This window comes from Anolis sagrei, chromosome 6 (assembly GCF_037176765.1).
Source record: "Anolis sagrei isolate rAnoSag1 chromosome 6, rAnoSag1.mat, whole genome shotgun sequence".
NCBI lineage: Eukaryota > Metazoa > Chordata > Lepidosauria > Squamata > Dactyloidae > Anolis > Anolis sagrei.
In genome coordinates this window covers 13,051,163-13,070,142 of record NC_090026.1, presented here as the reverse complement: position 1 = coordinate 13,070,142, position 18,980 = coordinate 13,051,163, and the positions used below count along the sequence as shown (strand labels likewise).

The following is an 18,980-nucleotide window of genomic DNA, read 5'->3' as shown; positions in this document are numbered from 1 at the left end:
AGTTTTAAGTATAGGAAAAATTGTAATAATATTGTTTGAAATAAAAACAGAAATTTGCAAAACAATAATTCATTAAAGCAGTGAGAAATGGTAGTCATGTTGTCACGCATACGTTTCCTTGCTATAGAAACGAAAATGAATATAAATTAAAGCATGATATTGGTATTAGTGGGAATAATTTTCTTGCTGTGACTAAAACACCCCTGTCCCACTTAGAAGAGATTCTTTGTCTCGCCAATGATTCATGTCTAACTGGTTGAGGCCAAAGGGCTACTGATCTAATTAAAACCCGTGCAGTGGCAAGATTTACTGCGACCCGTATTATATAGGCTCCCTCAGCATGTGACAGTGCTGACCTCTGTCTCCTTTCCTCTCCACTCCAGGGCATAAGCTTAGGCCCATGCTTATAGAGCTGGGACAGAGATCAATGCAGGAAAACTGGAACAGCGAGGAACAGAACAGCAGATGAGGATTCAATCACATTGCAGTTGAGTGTATGCAGTGATTTCCAAATGAAGAGTCTGAAGAGCAAGCCGTTGAGTTGCAGGAATCCTGCAATTTCATGAAGATTACATCATTCAGAGTGAAATACAATTAGGGAGCCAGTGCGTTCAAATAATTTCACTACATGACTTTTTTTGCTTTCTTGAGGGCTAGTATTTTCCTTCCTTTCCGCTGAATTCTCTGTTAATTTTATAAGATGAGGGAATATAACCTGATAGTGATGGAAGGGGTTCTCCACTGACATTTGGCACAACCAAATGCATGTTAACAGAACATTCAAGACTTATATCAACCATAACGGATAAAATAGAGCCGCAGTGGCACAATGGATGCTGGCTGAACTGCTGACCAGAAGTTGGCAGTTCGAATTTGCAAGATGGGGTGAACTCCGGTCTGTCAGCTCCAGCTTCTCATGCAGGGACGTGAGATAAGCTTCCCACAGGATGGTAACACATCCGGGCGTCCTCTGGGCAACATCTCTGCAGAAAGCCAATTCCCTCACACCAGAAGCGACTTGCAGTTTCTCAAGTTGCTTCTGACATGATTAAAAAATGATAAAATTGGTTCGTTATTAGTCCTTGACGCAACTATCCAATACCTTTTGTAAGGTATTTAGATACTCCTCTCCCTCCTAGAAGAAGTATTTGGTGAAAGATTTGGTGAAATTTCCATTTGTTCTTTAACTGGAGATTTCTATGAGCTTTCATCTGTAGTAGTTTTGTCAAAACACACTGACCCTCCCACATGAATATTTTGCAAACTCATTGATGAAAATGATTTACATTGTGTTAATTTATTATATTCTATTCTAATTTCATTGTAAAACTTTGTTTGGGGGAGATGCCAGCTTGAAAGGCCATTCCAGGTCATTCTTATCGCTTTCCTGATCTAGTAATAAAAATAGATTTGCACACAAAAAAACTCATTACCTACCATATGGCTGGAACTATTTCTCAAAACATCTGTGTGAAGTACTTTATTCTATGTATTGTCAAAGGCTTTCATGGTCGGAATCACTGGATTTCTGTGAGTTTTACGGGCTGTATGGCCATGCATTCTCTCCCTACGTTTCGCCTGCATCTATGCATCCTCAGAGTTGTAAGGTCTGTTGGGAACTAAGCAAGTGGGGTCTCTATATCTGTGGAATGGCAGGGTGGGGAAAAGAACTCTTGTCTGTTTGTGGCAGGTGTGAATGTTGCAACTGGCCACCTTGATTAGCATTTAATGGCCTTGCAGCTTCAAGGTCTGGCTGCCTGTTGCCTGGGGGAATCCTTTGTTGGGAGGTGATTACCTGGCCCCAATTGTTTCTTGTCTGGAATTCTCTTTATGACTGTTGTACTTTATTTACTGTTTTGATTTTAGTGTTGTCGAATCAAGGTGGCCAACTGCAACATTCACACTTGCCTCCAATAGACAAGAGTTTTCTCTCCTACCCTGGACACCCCATAGGTGCCTAGTTTCCAACAGACCTCACAATCTCTGAGGATGCCTGCCATAGATGCAGATGAAACATCAGGAGAGAATGCTTCTGGAACATGGCCATACAGCCCTGAAAACTCACAGCAACCCACTCTTTTATTCTAGTTGCTTAATACCCTTTACTCAAATCCCACATTGAGTGTAAAGTCTTTAGTATAACCCTTTACACACAGATGTTGCTAGTTAAATAATAATAACAATAATAACATGTTGCAGCTTAAGTCTCCCTTAGCTGGAAATCCAAACTTCAGAACCCTCCAAAAACAAACTTTTTGCCACCATCCGTCTTAAATGCTGTGGCTGCGGTGTTCCTGCTCATTCATCTCTCAGTTCCTCAGTCCTTTCTTTTTGCCACCAGCCACTGTCTTCAACCTTAAATGCAGTGGCTGTGCCACTTCTCATTTGTCTCTCAAGACTCCTAAATAACAAACAAGCAAGAGTTCTGCATCTGCCATCTCAAAGGCGGAAGCAGGTTGCTGATGGCAAAAGCATAGGCTGAGGATCTGTGAAAAGGTGAGAGGTGTGGATTTGTGTTTAGCGCTGCACTATAGGCATTGAATTGTTGTCTGCTGGTAGCCGCCCTGAGTCCCTATTTGGAGGTTGAGAATAGGATGAGATATAAATGTTCTAAATAAATAAATGCTTGGATTCCTGGCATTTCACAGATTCTCATTCACTCTCCACCCTCATTTGTCATACATGACACAAGTAAAGAATGAGGCATGACACACCATTCCGAAAAGGGACTGTATTAAAGAAAACAGGAAGACGAAACATTTATTGTCTCAAATATTTTGGCAAAATGGTACTCAGTTTGTGTTTAGGTCAGTTGTGTTGGAGAATGCAAACAATAAGAGAGTGTGTGTGTCAACTGCAAAATAAGATGCATGAATCTGATTGGTTGGGCAATGCACAGAGTGATGGCTGAGCCTGGAACTTTTGGATACTGTTGCATTTTCAGGCTCAAGCTATGCAGGTGCAGAAAAAGAAGAGAAGAGCAGAGAGAATCTCTCAGAAAGGACATTTAGTGAGTTGATACCAGGAAACCATGAAAATGAACAAAATCTGGCTACCAGTATTAAAAAAACTCTAAAATTAAAACAGCAAAACAGCAGAGGGAAAACAATCAGGGACATCTAATCACCTCTCAACAAAAGATTGCTCCAGGCACTTCCAAGCTATGAAATGCTAATCAAGGTGGTCAGTTGAAACATTCACACCTAGCTTCAGCAGACAAGAGTCCTTTATTTTTATTATTTTTTATTTCACGTATTTCTACCCCGCCCTTCTCAACCCCCAAGGGGGGACTCAGGGCGGCTTACAAAAGGCACAATTCGATGCCTACACAATAATACAGATAAACATATATAAACAGCAATTAAAACAGTTATAAGAGTTAAAAACAATCAATTATATATCACATTCAATAAAACCAATCTCATGCTCAATGTTCGCCAGTTCAGAATCCATAAATTCATTCCACATTGTCCATTCCATTCTTTGTCCCACCCTGGTCTTTCCACAGATATATAAACCCATTTTCCTAGTTCCAACAGACCTCACTACCTCAGGACGCTTGCCATAGATGCAGGCGAAACGTCAGGAGAGAATGCTTCTAGAACATGGCCATATAGCCCAAAAAAACCGACAACAACCTGATCATATTGTACATGTGTTGTTCCAAACTAAGAAGAATAAACTCCATGTTCTTTACTGTTCATCTGTGTGGCATATTTTCTTTCCCTGGCAAGACAGTGTGTGGGTTGATCAAACGTGAACTACACGTGGCTTATTTTACATTACGCCATAACTGGGGGCAGTGAAAATCAAATTCTGGTTTTCACGTTTACATTTACTTGGTTTCTAATTATGACTAATTAAATTTGAAATATTGCCCGTTCAATGCAAGTTTTAAATCATGATGAAGCAGCATGTTCAGCAGCCAGATTGGGAAGCTCTCCTGGTACAGTAGTTCTCCACTGCCAGATCTCATTGATCGGTAGCTGTACAATAAACAGGGAGAAAGGTCGCAGACATGAATGAAGGTTATACTCTATTCCCGTCCCCCACCCTCTCCAATGGATGGCATCTTTCCAGACTGTGCCTCAGCATTTTTTTGCCAGAGCTTGCTTTCAGAGTGTGCCTGTCTTGATCCATCAAAGGGAGCCATGTGTGATCGTTGTTGGTGCCACTCTCTTAAATCCTGCATGTAGGTCTTGTGTTAGGCTGAGTGTGCAGCAGTCTCAGGCTCCCAGTTTAGCTGCTTTTTAAGTTGCTTATGGCATTGGGCCTAATCTTGAGGGGATAAATAGCACGGGAGAGATTGCTTGGAAGCAGAACTGGAACAACTGGAGCTTTCTAGATTTGGCTTATGGCCAATACTCTTCTGACCCACTAGACTGATGCTGCTTTTAATAAACAGGTATTTGGAGTACCAAAGGTTGTACAAAGACACAGAAGCGATGTCAGTATTTGAGTGAACATAAAGAACACAGAGCAGGGAGGTCCAGATCTGATAAAATATATGTTCTGTGGATTCAAGAGAGATCCTTTATTGAAGACACAGATCTTGACAAAAGTACATGGGAAGAAACATCATTAGCTTGACAAACAGAAAGATGGGGCCACTCTCAGACAAAGTCACCTATTCTGTTCTCTTTCTCCTTTCTCCTCGGACCCCATATTTCTGCTTTGACCAAAACTAGTGGTCATATCCAGAAGTACCAACGTTCCAGCCTTTTCTTCTTCCTGAGTTCTAAGTAACAATTTCCTCTGCCCTTCTTGAATATGGAGTAGAAGCTCCTACTCTGCCAGCTAGCCTTTTTGTTCATTTCAGAACCAGGAATAAATGCTGGGAAGTCCTGTCCACATTCTAGTACTTTGTTTTCCCAACAGCCCTGTTATTTCTTGAAGGCTTTTCCCTCTCTTGATTTCAACTCAACTTGAAAATGGCCCTTCGGAAGCCAGGTAGATTTGGGAAATTATCACCAAGTTTCCATTTGCATTTGCTGGTTAATTTATGGTTTTACACTAGCGTTTCTCAAACTGGGGGTCGGGGCCCCTGGGGAGCCATAAAAGGGTGTCAGAGGGGTCACCAAAGACCATCAGAAAACATATATTTCTGATGGTCTTAGAAACCCCTTTGGCAGAGAAGGCTGAAGATCTCTCTGTTTGTCCTTCTCTTCCTTTTTGGAAATAGACAGCTAATCTGTCCCACCAAAAGCCCTCCTCTGCTGTGACTGGCCAGCCTCTCAGCCGGCCTCTCAGCTAAGGGGGAGGGCGGTTTCTGAGACTCCCAAGTGGGAGAGCAGGTGTGTTCAGTGCATGGCGGCATGGTGCACATGTGTGGGTGAGGGAGAGCTTGCAAGGCTGGAGGGAGCATGCGATGTCAGTGAGTCCCTTCAAGGCATGGAGGTTCTGTGTGTGTGGGAAGTTTGACCCAATTCTGTTGTTGGTGGGGTTCACAGTGCTCTTTTATTGTAGGTGAACTATAAATCCCAGCAACTACAACTCCCAAATGTCAAGGTCTATTTCCCCCAAACTCCACCAGTAGTCACATTTGGGCATATTCGTACTAAGTGTGATCCAGATCAATCATTGTTTGAGTCCACGGTGCTGTCTGGATATAGGTGAACTACAACTCCAAAACTGACCAAACCCTTCCAATATTTTCTGTTGGCCATGGGAGTTCTGTGTGCCAGGTTTGGTACAATTCCAAAGTTTGGTATGTTGATGGAGTTCAGAATGCTCTTTGATTGTAGGTGAACTATAAATCCCAGCAACTACAACTCACAAATGACAAAATCAATATCCCCTCCCCCCCCCCCCCAACCCCACCAGTATTCAAATTTGGGCATATCGGATATTCGTGCCAAATTTGGTCCAGTGAATGAAAATACATCCTGCATATCATATATTTACATTACGATTACATGACCAAGGACCACTTTGACCAGGGAGCACTCTCCAACATTAGTACCAAAAGGTTACAATCTGTTTTTGGTCAACTTTAGATTTGGTTTGGTTATTTGGGGTGCTGATTCAGAAAATTGCATTGGATAGTCCACATCAGGTCTAGTTTCTGATACAGAACATAATACCATCCTGTAGTTGCCATCTGCTCACCTACAGAAAACCATATTTAATAAGCCTCAGCACTAGAAGTGGGGTTTTGTAAGACCAGTCACTCTCATTGTAATGGTGAGGCCGCAGACCATATTTTAATTCTTGTGGGCCACTGTTGATCCACGGACCATACGTTGGGAACCACTGCTCTAAAGAAAACGCATTTTGCTCAGATTGAGCTATTCTGTGATGGAGATGGAATTCTTTCTCTTGCTTTCCTTGAGCCTGTTTGAGGACTCATTTCTTGTCCCACCGGCAATGACCGTACAGCTCCGCCTCCATTGCTTCTATTCTTGGCACGCTGATTCTTAATTACTCATACCATTTAGGTTTTAATAACATCTTGCTTCCTGCCTCCAGGTGCATGGTCTGGAAAGCTCCTCCTAGCTTTATAACTTCCCATTCTGCGTAGATAGAGAGCTGTTGTTGCAAGGCTGCCTTTCACCTCCAAATGACAACAGGTTACTCAATGGCTTCAGATGAAGAATGCCTGAAAATCAGTGTTGTGTGGCTGCCCGCTTCCCTCCTTGCTGTCCTGATGAACCGAAGGCACACACAGAGGAGATAATCCTCTTAGCGCCAGGGAAGTAAATACGCTTGCTGGCATGCGTACACTTGGACACACGCTCCCTTTCTCTCCCATACACACCCGGCGGAGGCGTGCCTCCCTTACTTTCTGCACAAGCACACACCCTATCCCTCCCATTCCCTGGGGGTTGCCTGTCACCTGATCCACCAGCGCTTGCCGTTCTTTGTTTCCTGGGAGAAAGTTTTGCCTTGAACATGCCTCAGTTCACTGTGACCAAAGTGGAGGATGATGAAGAAGAGAGAGAAGCTGAGGAAAGCGGGCCGAAAAGAGGCAGCACAGGGCAGATCCGGAAAGCAAGTGAGACTTTGGTGTCAGGTAAGGTAGTTAGACAGGACTCTTTTTTTTTCCCCCTGGCATGACACCACCACCTCCCACGTCTCTCCACCATCTTCCTTCCTGAAGCTGTTTCATGTGGAAAGCTTTGGAATGAAGAAGGAATTTTCAGTGGTGTTTACTCATTTTGTAGTAGCTAGCTAGCCTTGCTCCCTCAATAGCTTTTGTTTCCAAGCATACTATTAGACTGTACATTGTGTTGGCGACTGTACATTCCTTTGCATCAACCCCGGTGCCCATTGGCAGTCCCAATATTTCCGTCATTTGAGTGCCCATCCCTCCCACCTGGCCTTAAATAACCCACGGATGGCTTCCTTATTCAAATTCTTTGGCTTGACCTTTCATTAAACAATAACTGAGTGGAGACGGACTGCTGAAGTGGAACAGCAAAATCATCTAGTACAGTGGTTAGAGGCTACAATGGTTGGCTCCTCACACCCCACTTTCTCCACCTAACTATCCTTAGAACAGTGTTTCTCAACCTTCCTAATGCCACGACCCCTTAATACAGTTCCTCATGTTGTGGTGACCCCCAACCATAAAATTATTTTCCTTGCTACTTCATAACTGTAATTTTGCTACTATTATAAACTGTAATGTAAATATCTGATATGCAGGATGTATTTTCATTCACTGGGCCAAATTTGGCACAAATACCCAATATGCCCAAATTTGAATGCTGGTGGGGTTGGGTTGATTTTGTCACATGGGAGTTGTAGTTGCTGGGATTTATAGTTTAAATACAATCAAAGAGCATTCTGAAATCCACCAACAATTGAATTGAACCAAACTTTGCACACAGAACTCCCCCGACCAACAGAAAATACTGGGAGGTTTTGGTGGGCATTGACCTTGAGTTTTGGAGTTCTAGTTCACCCACATCCAGAGAGCACTGTGGACTCAAACAATGATGGATCTGGACCAAACTTTGCAGGAATACCCAATATGCCCAAATGTATCAAATCAAATCATTTATTTCGGTCATTGACCAGCACAGGAAACAGAGTCACATTTTCATACAAACTTGGTATGCTTGGTACATTAAAAATATAAATATTACTACTGAAGCACAATTTGGGTGAGGGAGCAGAGGGGAAACAAGGTAAAAACATACAATGCCCAGATCTATCACCAAATTGTAGATTCAGGGAAAAAGATTACTGGACACACAGTTAACTTTTGGGACTAGTCATTCCCTGACGGATTTTGTATGCTGCTGCACAGAACTTTGCAACATTGTAGGTTGTAGCTGAATTAATATCTGCAAGTAGCATGGAGGTATAAAATTGTCCCGAATGGCCTGGGTGCTTGTATATCAGAGGTAAGATAAGCCTGACAGGGATATCCCGGTAGAACGGGCACTGAAGGAGCACATGTTCTATTGTTTCTACTTGACCCGAGTCACAGGGGCAGAGTCTCTCTGGGAAAGGGATGCCCAAATGTAAACACTGGTGAAGTTTGGGGAAAATACTCCTTGACATTTGGGAGTTATAGTTGCAGGGATTTATAGTTCACCTACAATCGAGCACATTTTGAACTGCACCAACGATCGAATTGGGCCAAACTTCCCACACAGAATGCTCACTCTTTCGTGACCCCTCTGACACCTCCTTGTGACCCCCAGGTTTAGAAACACTGATCTAGTAGGTAGAATCCCATGAGGCTAAAAGCCAGATCTTGTGAGATTTGCTTTCTGGGATCTGTGTGGTTGCAACAGGCAATCTAATCATCTTGGCTTCTAGTTTTTTTTGTTTTTGTTTTAATCTCTGGGATAAGAAAATAATCTAAAGCAATGGGTGGGCAGTTCTGAGGTTGAAGTTCACACGTTCTCTTGAGGTTTCTGAATTCTCTTGAGAGATCTCACACCTCTGAAGATGACTGCCACAGATGTGGGCAAAACGTCAGGAGAGAATGCTTCTGGAAGATGGCCATACAACTCTGAAAACTCACAGCAACCCATCTTTCTCCTTTGTTACTTGACAGGCATTTTGCTTTCCTTGTGCTCTTCTGTATACAATACTTGTTTTTGGTATGCAAATACTCAATTGTGTGAGTTTCCCATTTACCTGTGCAATTGAATCCTGCAGTATTGGCTCTTCTGTTCAGGCTCCCATGCAATAAACCATTCTTCTTTCAGAAACCTCTTGAAATTTTCCACCACTCCTTTCTCTTTCTCTTTCAGTTAGCGAGCCAGCATTTTATGGCTAATGAAGTGATTCCTTGTTAGGTCTGTTTAGCGGTCCCGCTTATCAGGTTTTGTTTTCTATTTCTGCATGCCTTGGAGTTCATCCTGATATCTGATATCTCTTTCTTATATAGTCTCGATTTAATTTCATAGCAATTCACACATGGGAAGAACTAAATATGTTCTTTGTATATATTTATGATTATTTTAATTGCAGCAATGCTATTCAAATCTGTGGAACCGTGCCTGTTTGCAATGGTGGTAAACAAGATTGTAATCAGTGGGCACAAATAGGATAGTAGTTAGTTGTTGAAGGCTCTCATGGCCAGAATCACTGGGTTATTGTGAGTTTTTCGGACTGTATGGCCATGTTCCTGAAGAATTCTCTCCTGACGTTTCACCCACATCTATAGCAGGCATCCTCAGAGGTTGTGAGGTCTGTTGGAAATTAAGCAAGGGAGCTTTATATATCTGTGGAATGGCCAGGGTTGTAGAAAGACCTCTTGTCTGTTGGAGGCAAGTGTGAATGTTGCAATTAATCACCTTTGCATTGCAAAGCCTTGCAGCTTCAAGGCCTGGCTGATTCCTGCCTGGGGGAATCCTTTTTTGGGAGGTTGGGAGCCCAGAAAACTAACAACAACCCAGGATCGCAATTGCTCACACATTAGGGGAAAATATGGTGGTTCCCATTATCACAAAACCCGAGAAAGACTGAGCTACAGGATAAAAATCTTAATAGTCAATGGAGTAACAGATGTCTGGAAATTGCAGGTGTTGAGAGTAGCCATGTCTGTTTTTCCTGTTGGTTCCACTTTCCCATTTCCAGATAGGCCTTGATCTTTGCCTGAGAGGAATGAACTTGGACAACTTATCTTCAAATTGTTGTCCTTCTTTTAGCACTATCAAGACCTTGGATATGTTAAACACATTCTTTTTCTCAGGGATTTGTTCTCTGGTGGTGCAGTTGTATAGATAAACATCATTTTATGTATGTTGTGTGAGAATCTACTGGTTGTGTCCTTGATCTTCTTGCATCCTATTCTGTGAAAGAAAGCCATCTTCAACCCTGTGAATGGGGTGGTGATACAAAGTCGGTGTGCCTCTATATATTGCACATTCTTGCTATCGATATAGAGATGATTAATATCATTGTTTTATCTCACTATTTCTTACAACCACCCAACAAAATAGTTTATGTTATTCCCATTTTTTCAGAGGGAACAGCAGCCAGGAGAAACTGATTTTTCTCAGTGTTACACATTTCTTTTTCTTTTACCCAAAGTAGAGATTATAACCCAGTATGAACCAAAACTTGTGTGTTGCCCTCCAGGCTCTGGATGATGGAAACATCAAATTACTGTGGTGTTCGAGATAGACTTCACAGATTGAGGATCCCAACCAGTGGCATGGTTAACACAACAATAGTGGCTTCTCAATCTGTTGCAGCCTTCTTCCGTCTTCACAGCCATTGTAACGTGTCATGTTATCTTCCGCCTGCTTCGCTGTTGAGGTCTTTGGGTCTTCAAATTTTTCTTGATCTGGTTCTTCCCTTGTGGCCCTTCCTGGGAATATATGACTCTGGTGGTTATGTCTGCAGATATTTGGAACACACAAGCCCCCTCACCATGACAAGGTGACAATTCATCGACAGTCCTTGCCACAAAAGTCAACATTGACGCTAAAATAAAACCCTGCCTGAGCTCTGCAAGTGCAGCATTTTTTCAAATGAAGCAGAGAATGTTTGAGGATTGGAACATCCATAGGGATACCAAGGTGCTTTTTATAAAGCTATTGCCCTCTCAACCCTATTATACGCCTGCGAAACGTGGATTGACTACAGACATCACACTCAAAAACCTGGAATGATTCCATCAGTATTGCCTCCAAAAAATCCTGCAAATCTCTTGGGAAGACAGGCAGACAAATGTCAGTGTGCTGGAGGAACCGAAGACCACTAGCATTGAAGTGATGCTCCTATGCCATCAACTCTGCTGGACTGGCCACGTTGTCTGAATGCCAGATCACTGTCTCCCACAGCCGTTACTATACTCCCAAATCAGGAATGGAAAATGGAATGTTCGCGGACAGGAAAAGAGACTTAAAGATGGGCTTAAAGCCAACCTTTAAAACTATGGCATAGACACAGAACTGGAAAGCCCTGGTCCTTGAGCGCTTTAACTGTCACAAATGGAGGGCAAAAGGGAGAAACGTGCCAAGAGGAAGGCATGTCAAGCCAACCCTGACCGGGACCACCTTCCACCTGGAAATTGATGCTCTCACTGTTCAAGAACATGTGAGTCAATAATAGGGCTCTACAGACACCTACGTATCCACAGCAAGACCCTACACTTGGAAGGCCATCATACTCACACGAGAGATCACCTAAGTAAGTAAGTAAGTCCCCATAGTAACCTATGGATTTGAGAGCTGTACCATAAGGCTGAGCGAAGGAAGATAGACGCCTTTGAACTGTGGTGCTGGAGGAAAATTCTGAGAGAGCCTTGGACCGCGAGAAGATCCAACCAGTCCATACTCCAGGAAATAAATCCCAACTGCTCACTGGAAGGAAGGATATTAGAGGAAAAGATGAAGTACTTTGGCCTCATAATGAGAACACAGGAAAGCTTGGAGAAGAAAATGATGCTGGGGGAAATGGAAGGAAAAAGGAAGACGGGCCGACTAAGGGCTAGGTGGATGGATGTTATCCTTGAAGTGACTGGCTTGACCTTGAAGGAGCTGGGGGTGGCAGGGAACTCTAGCATGGGCTGGTCCATGAGGTCACGAAGAGTTGGAAGTGACTGAACCAATAAAAACATGAACCAAAACTTTGTTGTTCTCCAGCCTCTGGATAATTGTTGCTGTTCATTTGTTCAGTCGTTTTCGACTCTTCGTGACTTCATGGACCAGTCCACGCCAGAGCTCCCTGTTGGTCGTCACCACCCCCAGCTCCTTCAAAGTCAATCCAGTCACTTCAAGGATACCATCGATCCATCTTGCCCTTGGTCAGGCCCCTCTTCCTTTTTCTGGATAATGGAAACATCAAATTGCTATGGTCTTAGATATCGACTCCTGGTTTTTCTTAACTCATAAGGAACAAAGCCTAGTAGGGTGGAGGACTTAGTGAGACATTCCTCATTACAGATCGGAAAGAAAGGATGGCATGGACTATTCTAATGTTCTGTCTTTTGCTACCATTCACCTCTATAAAAGAAAAGAACCTGTGATGAGGATTGATTTTGATATATAGAATCGTCAGCTAGTCTATGAAATTAAATATATTTGCATTGCTCATGATTGCATGGAAGAAGCGAACATAAGGCATGCATCCACAATAGGATGGTAGCAGAGCTACCGATCTGCCAGCTGTTTCATTGGACTTCTGCCACTGCCTGAAAATAACACACACATTTTGTCAATGAGTGTAGGAGTTAAAGGCAATGCATCTTGCTCTCAGAAAAGACAGATGCTCCGTTAGCTAGTGAGAGCTGCAGCTGGCATGTGCCTTGTGTGTGTGCTTACGGAAGATACATGGACCATAATGGCAGTGCTGATAATTTGATTTAGATCTACCTGGCAGAGCTGGCTGGTCTGGCAACTCTCATTTAACTATATATCCAAGGCTCAGACCTTTCAGCACCCGCTTGCGTCTTCCTTCTGATGCCACCTTACAGATGTTAGGAGCTGGATCATCTCTGGTCATATAATACTTTGGGAGGATGAGAAAAAATGAATTCGGAAATCTAGGATTCTGATTTATACACACACTCCAATCTTGAGCAATAATATTTGAAGCTGGCGAATGGACTCTTTATTTATAGCTTAGCTTATTTGAAGGGCTCTGAGTAGGTTGTAGCACTTACATAACAGGTGTGACGGCCAGGAAACATGACACATGCAATGCTACTGGAGTCGGAGTCTTCCTCCGCATGTTCAGCCCCCCCTCCTTGCAGAGCCTGGCCTAAATAACTGTCCCCATGGGGAAAATGGGAATCATAAATCTGGTTCCCTGCCACCTGCATGCAGAAGGGGATGAATCTGGGATCTTGCCAAGTATCTGTGCAGATCACTCTTTCATGCTGGATATTCAGGCATATCTTAGTAAACAAAGCCCCTGACAAATAAGCTCCTTTTTGTGAAGCCTTTATGCCTCCTTCTTTCTTCCCGTTTTTGTCCATCGTCTGGCTGGAAGTTTCCTAAGGGCATCAGCATTAGGACAATGGTGAAGGAAGGCTGGAGAAACACAGGGCCTCTTTGTTAGGTTGCGACAGCATGTCTGCACTAAATGATGCAATAAAGCCTGTGCTGAGAAAGAATGGGATCCTTCTCGAAATGATTATTATATTATGTGTTCCTGTCTACAATAAGCAAGAGAAACAGGTGTCTCCAGAAGCCCTCATCGAACATGTATGGACCACAAAACAGAGAGAAAAGGAAAACAGATAGGACTGCCACACCAGCTATCTTCAGCATATTAAAATGGAGTGCCAAAGTGGACATTACAGTATAAGAAAAATGCAGGTTGGTGAGAAAAAAATATCTCTGGATGTATTCTGGAGAAAGCTTTCCAGTGATCTCTAGAAAGATCAAAAGTTGATGTATGAAAGGAGTATCTGATCTTGTTTCATTTGACACATCCAAAAGATGAGTCGTTCATATTGTTAGCTCTCCAGAAAACACTTGCTGAAATGCATTGAACTACCGTATTTTCCGGCGTATAAGACGACTGGGCGCATAAGACGACACCCAACTTTTCCAGTTAAAATATAGAGTTTTGGATATACTTGTAGTATAAGACTATCTCTCTTCGAACGCACACCAAATATTTTTTTTAAAAAAACATCAGATTTAATTTCAATATGGTTGTTCTGTCGCGCGCTGGGCATGTAATAGCTGTACTTTTCTATAGGATGTATACTTTAAGACCAGCGGGAAGCCAGGGGTGCCTCAAAGAGAGGTTCTCAGGGATTTTTCTGAAGTGATGGTCTTTAGAGTCTTTAATGATACAACAAAGTCTTTATTATGGAACAAACAACAAATCTTCAATGGTTCAAACAACACTTCAAGGCTTTCTTAGTCTAGTCCTCAATGGGCTGGTACCTGACTTTGATTAACTAAACTTTCTCTGTAGGAAAAACCCCTTTTAATCTCTCCCAGGCTGCTTTCTATCTATGCCTCATCGGTGTGGGATCTACTACCGATTCCAAATGCGTCTGGGTATCGAGTAGACCTATCAACCAAGGCTTGAAGATATTTCAGCTGGAGTTCCGTGGATCTGTAATGCTGTTCTCCCTTCGAGAATTCTTAAAAACTTCAGGGCTGTTCCCTCTGATGCTGTGAGGCTGTGAGGCTGTGAGCTCTCAGCCAGAGCTTTTGGGACCTTTCTCCTGGAATTTCTGCTTCTGTATCCCCGGATGTTACTGTTTTTCCTGGATGGTTATTGAGAAAGGAAGCTTTTCTACAGGACGAGCTGGTCTACGTCCTATAGCTTAGCTACCTTGTGTGAGACTGCCCAAAAAATTGTTCCTTTCCCTCCCAGAGCCCAGAACAAGGGGCGGAACCAAAGCTTAATTATGATGGACAGGAAGCCTGCCCTATAACTGCAAAACAGATAACAGAGAGAAAATAAAGTTGGAGCTTCTGGTACAGCTGTACCAGCACAATGGTAATTTTCCAATTACCATACCTCCTGCTCTGTCTCTCAGATCTCACACATGTGCGCCTGCGCCACTTCACTGCAGTCCTCAGATCTCGATGGTGTCGGAAATGCCCAAATCCCTCCAGTATCTGTGTAATCTCTCTTTATCCCAGGCAAATTGAATCCTTTCTCTCCAGACAATGAACAGGGACAATGCCCTCTGTGTTGGTCTGCAGACCCAGCAGACAAAAGATGGTTCTACTTCTGGAGGGCACACCATGTCAACAAGGCCAGTGGAATTTTGGTCTGCATAAATAGGAGTATAGTGTCTAGATGCAGGGAAATCATTCTACCCCTCTATTCTGCCTTGGTCAGATCACATCTGGAATCACACATGCATCCAATTCTGGGCACTGCAATTGAAGGGAGATTGATAAGCTGCAATGTGTCCAGAAGAGGGTGACTGAAATGATCCAGGGTCTGGAGAACAAGCTCTATGAGGAGTGGCTTGAAAAGCTGGGCATGTTTAGCCCGCAGAAGAGAAGGCTGAGAGGAGACATGATGAGGGCCATGTATAAAATATGTGAAGGGAAGTCATAGGGAGGAGGGAGCAAACTTGTTCTTCTGTCCTGGAGACTGTGGCGTGGAGCAATGGTTTCAAACTACCTGAACATTAGGAAGAACTTTCTAATTATGAGAGCTGTTCAGTAGTGGAACTCTCTGCCCCGGAGTGTGGTGGCGGCTCCTTCTTTGGAGGCTTTTAAGCAGAGGCTGGATGGCCATCAGTCAGGGGTGCTTTGAAAGTGATTTTCCCACTTCATGGCAGGGGGTTGGACTGGATGGCCCACGAGGTCTCTTCCAACTCTAGGAATTCTATGAATGCTAAGGCTATGGCGGTGAAAGTAAAGCTTTATTATTCTGTTTGATCTTCATCAGCAGGCCTCACTTCCATCTGTCTCTTCTAAATTATCTGTTGGCTGTTCTAGTATCTCGCAAATGTTCGCTTCTAGACTTCGATGACTGTGGCATATTTGATTCATTTTTGCCCGCCTCTAACTAGACCCACTGGTCTTAATCTTCATCATGACTTTCCATGCAGTATATGGCTGCACTGGGAAGGAAATGCTAAATAGCAGAACTCTGCATTTTGGTGTCAATGCCCACCAAACCCAGTATTTTCTGTTGTTCATGGGGGTTCTGTGTGCCATGTTTGATTCATTTCCGTCATTGGTGGAGTTCAGAATGCTCTTTGATTGTAGGTGAACTATACATCCCAGCAATTACAACTCCCAAATGACAAAATCAGTCCTCCCCCCTCCCCTCCCCAATCCCACCAGTATTCAAATTTGGGTGTATCGGGTATTTCTGCCAAATTTGGTCCAGTGAATGAAAATAAATCCTGCATATCAGATCTTTATATTACGATTCAAAACAGTAGCAACATTACAGTTATGAAGTAGCAATGAAAATATTTTTATGGTTGAGGGTCACCACAACATGAGGAACTGTATTAAGGGGTTGTGGCATTACGAAGGTTGAGAAACACTGTCCTACACAAAGGCTGAAAGGTTCCCAAGGGGAAAAAAAAATCAATGTATTATATTTCTATTTGGCCATTATCTCTCCCACTGCATTATAAAGTGTTTTCAGCTGGGAGAGGAAAGGAAGGGAGAAAGTGGTGTTTGAAAGGTTTTTGCGCATTCATGGTTCTTTTCCCCTTCTGACTTTGAAACTGAAGCATCCAGCTACATGATCTTCCTACATTTTTGTGGGTTGAGGGGAAGGAAAGTCATTTTTTTAATCCTGGGAGGCAAGAAAGGGAAACCCTGCCCTATCATTTTATTCCCCCCGGTCACTCTTTATTTGGCAATTCATTTTATTTCCCGTTTTCTGTTTTGATTTTTCAGATGTGAGTCAAACTTCCATCACAGGGGAACAGTATCAGCTCTTAGGTACAGTATTGCAGAGGATTCTTGTGTGTGTTTCGGTTTGTGCAGAGTATACGTCTGTGTTGTCTGTTGTCAAACGATTGAAAGGTCGGTGTATGTATGTACACACACACAAAGTTACTCCTATTTCCTACAGCTATGTTAATGAGTGGAGAAGATATTGACATCTCTTGTATATGAACTTCTAATAAGGGACATGATGTCTCTACTATTGCCTGCTTGAAGGCACAGATGGTTTTCATCGTGTTTCTGAGCACAAAGTATCCGTGGCAAAAGTGTGCAATTCTGCTTTTCCCACTTTGTTATTTTATTAAGTGTTAACAATATGACATTGTGGCATAACATAAATATTGGTGAAATCCTGCATCACGCTGCAACTTTGCTTCCAGAAACATTATGTCCCTATAATGGGTTTTTTAAATAAGTGGTACTACAAAACCTTTACTTACTTTGTATTTTTGCTAAACTATCTCTATCTGAACATTTCTAAAAGTTCATGTCTCTCTTCAAAGTCCATGGATAGCCTTCTCCCCCTGCACATACACACAATTTGGGAAGGAGACACCCATGAGAGAAAGGTAAAGGTTTACCCCGACATTAAGTCCAGTCGTGTCCGACTCTGGGCGTTGGTGCTCATCTCCATTTCTAAGCCGAAGAGCTGGCGTTGTCCGTAGACATCTCCAAGGTCATGTGGCCAGCATGGAGTGCCATTACCTTCCCGCTGGAGTGGTACATATTGATCTACTCACATTTGCATGTTTTCAACTGCTAGGTTGGCAGAAGCTGGGGCTAACAGTGGGAGCTCACCCAGCTCCCCAGATTCGAACATGTGATCTTTTGGTTAGCAAGTTTAGCAGCTCAGCGGTTTAACCCACTGCACCGCCGGAGCGGTACATATTTATCTACTCACATTTGCATGTTTTCAACTGCTAGGTTGGCAGAAGCTGGGGCTAACAGCGGGAGCTCACCCAGCTCCCCAGATTCGAACATGTGACCTTTCAGTTAGCAAGTTTAGCAGCTCAGCGGTTTAACACACTGCACCGCCGGAGCGGTACATATTGATCTACTCACATTTGCATGTTTTCAACTGCTAGGTTGGCAGAAGCTGGGGCTAATAGTGGGAGCTCGCCCAGCTTCCCAGATTCGAACATGTGACCTTTCAGTTAGCAAGTTTAGCAGCTCAGCGGTTTAACACACTGCACCACCGGAGCGGTACATATTGATCTACTCACATTTGCATGTTTTCAACTGCTAGGTTGGCAGAAGCTGGGGCTAACAGCGGGAGCTCACCCAGCTCCCCAGATTCGAACATATGACCTTTCAGTTAGCAAGTTTAGCAGCTCAGCGGTTTAACCCACTGCACCACCAGAGGTTCCCATGAAAGGAAAGGGGCAGATAATTTTTATTTTATAAGCCATCAATTTTATGGACCATAACTTTAATAGTAAAGGTCAGCTAACAATGTCGGACATTGTTCAAATGATCACTTTAGGATATGGAATACTTTTGGTCATGGTAAATGTTTGTGCAGCATTTGGGTTACATGTGAAGTCTTTTCACTGCAGTGTAGCTGATTGAGGATCCTTCCAAACAGGCCCTATATCCCATGATCCAATCCCAGGTTTTCTTCTTTAAACTGGATTATATGAGTCCACACTGCCAGATAATCTGGGATAAACAGAAAACCTTGGATCAGATCCTGAGATATAGGTCCTGTCTGGAAGGGCCCTCAGTAGTTACACTGCAATGAAAAGACTTCACATGTAATCCAAATGCTACACAAACATTTGCCATGACCACAAGCATTCCATATCCTAAAGCAATATTTTGAACAATGTACAACACAAAGATCAGCCTGGGATAACTGACGGTGTAAATAGGAGCAATGTTGTTATCTCTGGTATGTTGAAATGGGCCTGTCAGATGTTCCCTAAACACTGTCAGCAAGGTATGTGGCTGAAACATATGGAAACTTTTTGTTCCTGTACACTGACCAAGGTTATTGTAAGTTAAAAATTCAGAAGAGCCTTCTACCTGATAGATGTACAGTTAGCCTTCCATATCTATGGGTTCTGCACCATCCATGACTTCAAAATATTTCCCAAAAAGGGAAAACTTTGATTGCAATTACCATTTTATACAAGGGACATTTTACTACACCATATATAAAAGTGAAAATAC

At 43.0% G+C, this 18,980-nt stretch overlaps 1 protein-coding gene across 2 annotated transcripts in view; it reads left to right on the top strand.

Moving 5' to 3' along the window:
* SLC12A6 (solute carrier family 12 member 6) overlaps window positions 1-18,980 on the top strand; it is an 82,464-nt gene that overhangs the window by 20,159 nt on the left and 43,325 nt on the right. The window contains exon 3 of one of the 2 annotated variants that reach the window (XM_067469794.1): window positions 16,758-16,802. The exons of the other annotated variant lie outside the window; for it this stretch is intronic. Coding sequence (XP_067325895.1) covers window positions 16,758-16,802 — 45 coding nt within the window. The remainder of the gene's footprint in view (window positions 1-16,757; window positions 16,803-18,980) is intronic. 2 annotated transcript variants of the gene reach the window in all.